At 49.7% G+C, this 7,902-nt stretch overlaps 1 protein-coding gene across 1 annotated transcript; it reads right to left on the bottom strand.

Annotated features, from left to right (window-relative positions):
- Nucleotides 1-4,625: 4,625 nt before the first annotated feature.
- LOC115833303 (centromere protein V-like protein 1) lies at nucleotides 4,626-5,713 on the bottom strand. The gene has a single exon (XM_030807260.1). It carries the CDS (start codon nucleotides 5,687-5,689, stop codon nucleotides 4,871-4,873), a length of 819 nt encoding a protein of 272 aa, XP_030663120.1. The 5' UTR covers nucleotides 5,690-5,713; the 3' UTR covers nucleotides 4,626-4,870.
- Nucleotides 5,714-7,902: the final 2,189 nt, after the last annotated feature.

The following is a 7,902-nucleotide window of genomic DNA, read 5'->3' as shown; positions in this document are numbered from 1 at the left end:
TAGAGGCAGGAATTTGCCACCTTGGGATGATGAGAGTTTATCTCAGAGACCATGCGGCTATAATTTGATTTTCCCCAGCTGGTATCTGCAGCTCCCCCCGGCTGTTAACAATTTCTCCAATGTCCACTCGTGGGTCCGAAGTCACTGTTGCTTACATCTTTTACAGCCTGACCCATGAGAACGGCCTTCACTCACTTCAAGTCTACTATTTAAGTGAGAGACAGTGATGGCATCAACCCCACCAACCGCACACCCCACGTTGGGAAGAGCGTGCAGACTGTGATAGTGGCTCAGAGTCAAGTCTCAGGAATTGTGGTGGAGTCACAGAAATTGTGGTGCCAATCCCAGAAAAACCTTGATCCTGGTCATAATGGAGGAGGGGAAAGGTATTAGGGTATCTCACTGAGGCATTTACTGCGGAGTCCCAGGCAAAATCGATAGGGTCTAGGTCCCTTTGGTCCAAATATCGGGGTATAATAACATAAGTTATGTTAGGAACAGTGGGTGACGTTTCTTGACCATTTGACGCATCAGGGCATGGAGCTCTGTATTCTCCTTCCAGCACTTCACTTAAAATGCTCAGTAAATTAAGATATATGTAGTTCTGTCGCCGTTGTACAGATGAGGAGACCAAGGCCCAGAACGGTGTACTGACTTGTCGGACAAAGGGTGCCTTATCGCTGTGCTCCTGCAGGACCCTGTACTTTGCTGACCCATGCCCCCATCACACAGTTTTGAATGGAAAAGGCTATCTGTGTTCCTCACGCCACACACTGTGAGATGACAGTGTCTAGGGAAAGCTGGAACTCAGTAAGGAACTGGAAGGCCTAGGTTCTTCCCTCCTCCTACTTTTTTTGTAGCTGAATTGCTTTTATGCTCAGTTTTTACATCAAGGAAATGTGGATGACGGCTCCTGAGATAGTGGTCCTGGAAGTACTGCCTGCACCTCAGGCTGTGTGCAGTTAAGACAAAAGCTGCATTTGGATTTTTGCTCAAACAACAACAGGACGAATAAAAAGGGCTCATATGCAGTAAGTGCTTATATAGGCTAGGATCCATCATTCCTTCATGGGCATGCTCTCATTGAAGCCTCGCAGAGAAGGTGAATGCAACTTTTAAAACTTGTTGCCATTTCAGGCAGGAACAAGTAGCAGAGTTGGGACACAAGCCCAGGTGGATATCCGTTCAAAGCCTCTGTCCTCAAAATAAGTGTTTTCCAAACTGTGATACGCAGGTCGTTTGTGGCCATAGACACAAGTATATTGGCACATAAACAAACAACGTGGGGGCTCGTGAAATAGCAGAACATCTAATCTACGGTCATTTCAGATTTTTACAGGAGGCCCGCATCATGGTGGCGTGCACTGGGCAGCTGGCCATAGGATCTCGGCCAGGGATGAAGAGCTGCTTTTCGTGTGAGGAGGAGTTAGGGTGAAATGCGTAGAGAGTTGGATCTATGAAAACAGAGAGGGGCCAGGATGAACAGGGCAGAAGTGCCTGAGAGCTACTTTTTCCCCAGTCCTTACTGACCATGGTATGCAATCACCCTGGCTTTCCCACTTCTTCCTGCCACCTGCCCCCTTGGCATCCATGGGCTTTGCCCTTCCTTTATCAGCGTGTCAGTTTCTTCCTCCACCAATTGAGATTAACAATAGGTGTTCTGAAAGATTTTAGCGAGAAGTAAATGAAGGAACAGACGTGAAGTATTTGTATGAGAGAGAGAGTCTTTAGGTCTATTTCATATTTTTCATTTTCAAAGGTACATGTACAAATTATGTATCACACCTGTAATCTCAGCACCCTGGGAGGCCGAGGCAGTCGGGAAGCTTGAGCTAAGGAGTTCGAGACCAGCCTGGTTCACATGGCGAAACCCCGTCTCTACAAATAATACAAGAGATTAGCGGGCTGTGGTGGCACGTGCCTGTAATCCCAGCTGCTTGGGAGGCTGAGGTGAGAGGATCACTTGAGCAGGGGAGGTGGGGGCTGTAGTGAGCCGAGATGGAGCCACTGCACTCCAGCCTGGGCACCAGAGCGAATATCTGTCTCAAAAAATAAAACAAAATAATAGAAATTGTATATAATAATAAACATTTTCATTACATCTATTTCTAGTTATATTTTATGACCAGTGATATTGTCTTCCATTTGGTTTCATGATGGGAATTGTCCTTGTTAAACACATTTCCAAGTCTTTCCTTGACGCTTGTCAGAAAGGAAATTCACCTTCTGGTCTGGAGTTCATCCCAAGATGTCATCTGAAGAGCCAGCATACAAACAAGCGGCCTTTGTGGATCGGTGCCAGATGCGCTCTTCCACTCTACTGAGAGGGGGGTGTTTCCATTCTCTTCCCTATGGTATTCTATGGAAGAGCTGAGCTACATTCTAAGAACCTCGCTTGAGCATCTTTACCCAACTCCACTTTTTGTCCATAGCCTTAAGTCCTTCTCACATTCTGTTTGACACATTCCAAACCCACTGTAAATGCTTGTGGAGTGGATGAACAAGTGAACAAAGGGCTTAAAAAGGAGAGGGGGAGGGGCAGTCAGTGGCATGGGGCTAAGGCAGTCCAGCATATGCAACTAGCAGGAAGTTAACGATTTCTGGTGGGGTCAGAAATACCTATGGTCTCGAAGATAATAAGACTTCTACCCTGGGCTGTGTTTGCGTGGGCATGGCCAAGGTCGGCTCCAGGACTAACTAACCAGCCAGCCCCCTTCTGACTGTCGTCTTCCCTCCGTACCTCCAGTCATTCATTTGGTCTGCTCCTGGTCTTGCTCAGAGATAGGAGTCAGTCACCTATTTTGTTTCCTTATTATGTCTTCAATCATACACAGCTGTACGCAAACAATATGTGACCCGTTAAACACATCTGAGTGGCCACCATGTGGGAGAACCGAATGAAACATAACCAGCTCCCTAGGAGCCCACTGTGCCAGAATGTATGGCCACAACAGTATCTCCCATCTCTCGTGCTGTGATAAAAGTTGCCCCGTTCACACCGAGACCTGCGATTTAATCTCCCTCCCACGCTTGAATCTGAACAGGCTGTGACTCACCTCTAATCAATAGAGTATGACACAGTTGACTCAACATGACTTCTGAGTCTTGCCTGTGAGAGGTGATGCAACATTCACCTTGGATACGGAAAAGTGCTGCTTGGAGCCTGAGTCATGAGGTCGGAAGCCTGACTACTGGGAGGCCCACCCCGCTGTGAGGAAGCCAAAGGCCATGGAGTGGTAATACGGAGGCCCTCCACTCGCCAGGCCTAGTCTTCCAGTGCTCTCCATGCAGGCACCAGGGATGTCAGTGAATGAGCCTTCGGATGGTTCCAGGCCCCAGCCAGTCAGGTTTCTGCAGCTGAGGTCCCAGACTCATGTGAAGCAAGCCATATCCACCGTGCCCTTTCTGAATTCCTGCCTCTGAAATTCCATGCATATGATACAACGCTCGTCATTTTATGGCCTCACTGTGGGGCCGTTTGTTACACAGTGAGAGGAACAGGAAGGCAGGACACCCTCCCCTCCCCCCACCTCCACTCAAAGCCATTCCTCCTCCATAGAGTTAAACCCTAATCTGATGCTGGCTTAAATTATTTCACTGCCAATTCTTCATGGTTTTCCCATGTGTATGGACGCCCCTAAACAATGCAGTTTCATGTCGTCTGGGTGCCTTGATAGGAGGAGTTTTGGGGGCCTGAAATTGAGAAAACAAGCATTCATGGATCAGGTAGTCAAGGCAAGGCACTGTGTTTACCCTGAGAACAAACACTCTGTTAGCTGTTAACATTCTTGAGGAAAGAGCAAGTTGAGGAATCGGGTTTAATCTACTCGATACCCGTTGTACAGCGAGCAGGCAGCAGGTCCAGGATTCAAACACAGGTAGTGTGTCCCCTGAGGCCAAATGTGTAAACCCTCTGCTGATTCCCCTCATCAAAAGATAGGGGACCCTGGGGAAGTTTTCTCTACTGCAAAAGCCAGAGTCACCACCACCTTCTGAAATAATCTGAGACCAAGTACCTTCAAAAACCAAGCCTTGCCGTAGCCAAGCCGGACTTTATAGACACACCAACACACATAGTTTCCTAGAAGGTATTTACTGATTTCTATATACTTAACACATGTACAAGACAGGTATTTCAAAAGATTAAAGAGGGCATACAGTGCGCAGATGTCTTTCTCATTCCTGTGTGCACAGATGTCTTTCTCATTCCTGTATCCCCATCTCCTTACCCAGAGACACTTTCCAAACAACAAGCGAAATAGTAACAGCTTTTGGTGATTAAGAGTAATGAGGTATGTAACACGACCGAGTGTTGAAATGTATCATTAAAAAAACAGTAAATAGCATAACTCGAATCTAAGCAGTGAAACTATGAACGTCTACCTCAAACTCACAGGTGCGGGGAGCGCACGCACACCACAATCAATGGAAGACGTCCTAGCACATGTTTACAAACTGGTTGTGTGTTGCCGTCCTACACACCAGACGCAAAGCGCTGAAAACAGCAAGCCTGTTCACAATAGCACCTGGAACGTACAGTACACAGGAATCATCTGCAGGTGATTTGTGACAACTGTAGGCAGAACAGTAAAAGCGAGAGATACAATGGATGGCTTGAAAAAGCAGAGACACTCTTCTTCCTTATCGAATTGCAAGATTAACGTTGCACTACACAGACAAAGGTGTGTTCAAGATTTGGATCGTAAGCGAGGTCACTGAAAACTAGCGGAGGGGAAGGGCAAATACTGGAAGGGAATCCACGGTTTGACCAGGCCAGAAACACCTCTTTCACAGCATGGGATGTGTGCAGGTACTCGGACGCTCCCCGCAGGGCCGCCCGGGCCGGTTTCAGGCGGGCTTGCGGCCCCAATCACTGCTGCTGTTCGCGGGGACAGGCAGGGGCTGACTGGGAGGACGTCTTGTGGATGGCCTTGTGCTCCTCGGCGGCCTCCTCCCCCGGGTCGCCACCGCCGACCTCCTCGATGACCACGCTGCGCACGGTGCCCTCGTCCAGGCAGTGCGGGGCGACGCCGTACACGCGGGGGCCAGAGACAGCTGCGTGGAAACTCTGCACCCCGCACCTGCTGCAGAAGCTGTGCAGCGCCGGGTGCGTGTTGGACCGATAGGTGACGATGCTGTCCGCGCCCTGGAGCAGCGTGAAGCGCGAGGCCGGGACGAGGAAGTGGCGGTGCTGCTTCTTCCTGCACAGCCTGCAGCTGCAATCCACGACGCGCAGGTCTGCAGGGGCCCAGACCGCAAAGCGGACCGCGCCGCAGTGGCAGCCCCCGGTGTGATGCACGAGGCCCGGGTACTCGAAGGTGTCCAGCAGGACCTTGGCGGCGCCCTCGCAGCTGAGGCCCCGCAGCTTCCTGAACGTCTCCCAGCGCTCCCGCTGTGCGCCCAGGTCCAGGTCCTTGGGGGACGGGGCGGGCCCCGGCGGGTCCGGGGGTGGCGCGGAGGGCAGCAGGTCTCTGGGGCCCGCCTTCCGGACCCGCCGCCAGCGGCGCTTCCGTCGCCACCTACCCAGCCACCTCTTGGCCGCCGCGTGGCTCCCGACCCCGACTTGGACCCGGGGGTACTGCGCGCGGCTGGCGCCCGTGACCGCGATGGCCGCGCAGGCGGCGGGAGGATCCCCGGGCCGCTTTCGCCTCCGCCGCTGAGCAGTGGCGCGGTTCCTCACTCTGCCCATGGCGCCTGCAGCCTCCGGAGCGCGTGCCCACACCCCACCCTCATTTCCCCGTCAGTCGCTGAGCAGCCTCCTTGCCTGCGCCAGTAGGATTGGCCCCTTGTTGAATGCGATGTAAAGAGACCCTTCCCTTGACCCTATCACAACAGCCTTCGCTGGCCGAAAGGCAGTCATGAGGCATTCAACAAACACCTGCCGGGCACCAGATACCCCACCTGGGCGCTGGGATGTGGAGATGCATCAGGCTTTCCAAAGCACTCACATTCATTTAGCATCAGGTGTATGCAAATACCGTCCCCAACACCTTGGGACACTTTGACAGAAATAAGAACCAGGGGCTCTGGGAACAGAGAGGAACGCCCACACACTGTAATTGGAGGGGCGTGTGGGAGGGGCACGGAAAGACTCTTCTAAAGTCTTCTTGGGGGCTTGATTCTTTTATTCGGCTGCAGCGTTTTATTTTTCTCGTAATTTTCGTTGCTATGAAGTCCCCTTTACCTAATGTTGACATACGTACTTCTGCTGTTTTAATTAACGTTTACCTGATGTGACTTTTCCCACCCGTTGTATCCTTTTCATTTACCCAGGGCAACCGAAGTGGAACTGAGTTTCATATAAACATGGGATAGTCAGACCGTGTTTCTCACTGACTCTGCCAATATCTACCTTTTCATGCATGTTTCTAGTTCATTTCCATGATCTCTGGGCTGGTGTTTAAGTCCACAGATTTATTGTTTGTTTTCTTTTGTTTCCTCCGCGTCTCGGCTAACCGAGACCTCCTTGTTTTGCCCTTCTGTGGCTTACGTGTACACTTGGCAGGATTTATCCTGATTTCCGAAAGTGTTTTCGAGTGTTTGGCTTTGTAAAATTGTCTCAGTGGTTGCTCTGGGATTTTCAATGTGCATATGTGACTTACCACAGGCTCCTGGTATCCAGTTCTCATTACTTCCATTGAAGTGCAGAAGCATCAGCCCCTTTTAGCCCCTCTGCCTTCCTGCTTATAGACAACGCTGTCTGGAGTATCGGATGGTTTCATAGTTTTTGCTTTAATCACCAAACATGACTTCCACAATTCACAAGGAAAACGGTGGCTTAGTGTTTGTCCCCTAAGGCTGTTTTTTCTACTGGTCTTCACTCCTTTCTGATAGATACTTCCGGAGGCCATCTTTTACTCTTTCCTCTTTTGTTTCAAGCACCTACTCTAGCCATTCTTTCACCGTGGGTCTGCTCGTGACAAAATGCTTTCCTTTACCTGAGAATGTCTTGATTTCCCCTTCATCCATGAAGGATGGTGTCACTGGATACAAAATTCACAGCTGACAGGACTTTTGTTCAACATCTGAAACTTTTCAGGACACTTCCTGACGACCCCCACTGGTCAGAGGAGACATTTGCCCTCATTAAAACTGGTGTTCTCCTATAATCAATGAACCACTTCGGTCTTGCTTCTTTCAGTGATTTCATCAGCTTCAAAAACTGACTATGATGTGTGTGTTGGTGTGAATTGCTTTGTGGTTGTCTTATGTGGTGAAGTTTGCTCGTTTTCCAGAATCTATGGGTTTATGGTTTTCACTAAAATTTGGATATTTTCAGCCTTCTTTTCTTATACCCCTCTTTCAGTCCACTCTCTACTTTTGGTACTCCAGCCGTAGGGATATTGGAACTTTGTTATTGTCCTAACTTCGCTGAGGACCCATTCAGCTTTTAATCAGTCCACGATCTCTCTCTCTCGCTCAGGCGTAGTCAATCCTATTTTCTGTTTGTTTGTTTGTTTGTTTGTTTTGTCTCTTGAGGAAGAGTCTCGCTCTGTCACCCAGGTTGGAGTGCAATGGCGCAATCTCTGTTCACTGCAACCTCTGCCTCCCGGGTTCAAATGATTCTCCTGCCTCAACCTCCCAAGTAGCTGGGATTACAGGCGCCCGCCACCACGCCAAGCTAATTTTTGTATTTTTAGTAGAGACGGGGTTTCCCCACGTTGGCCCTCGGTGATCTGCCGGCCTCGGCCTCCCAAAGTGCTGGGATTACAGGTGTAAGCCACCACGCCCGGCCGTCGATCTTACTGATTGGGCCTCCATTACGATGATGGTATGTTTTGTCATCACAGGTCTCTTATGGAGTGCATCCAGCAATGTTTCCAAATTCTGTTACTGTTTTCGTTTTCTGTTCCATCATTTCTTTTTTATACATCTTCTACTCATCGCTGAGATTTTCCATTT

Source organism: Nomascus leucogenys, chromosome X (assembly GCF_006542625.1).
Source record: "Nomascus leucogenys isolate Asia chromosome X, Asia_NLE_v1, whole genome shotgun sequence".
NCBI classification, from domain to species: Eukaryota; Metazoa; Chordata; class Mammalia; order Primates; family Hylobatidae; genus Nomascus; species Nomascus leucogenys.
The sequence above is the reverse complement of the archived record's forward strand: the minus strand, read 5'-3'. Positions and strand labels throughout refer to the sequence as shown.

What these genes read in the sequence shown, in the direction of transcription:
- LOC115833303 (XM_030807260.1), bottom strand. Translation starts at nt 5,689, where the DNA reads ATGGGCAGAGTGAGGAACCGCGCCACTGCTCAGCGGCGGAGGCGAAAG.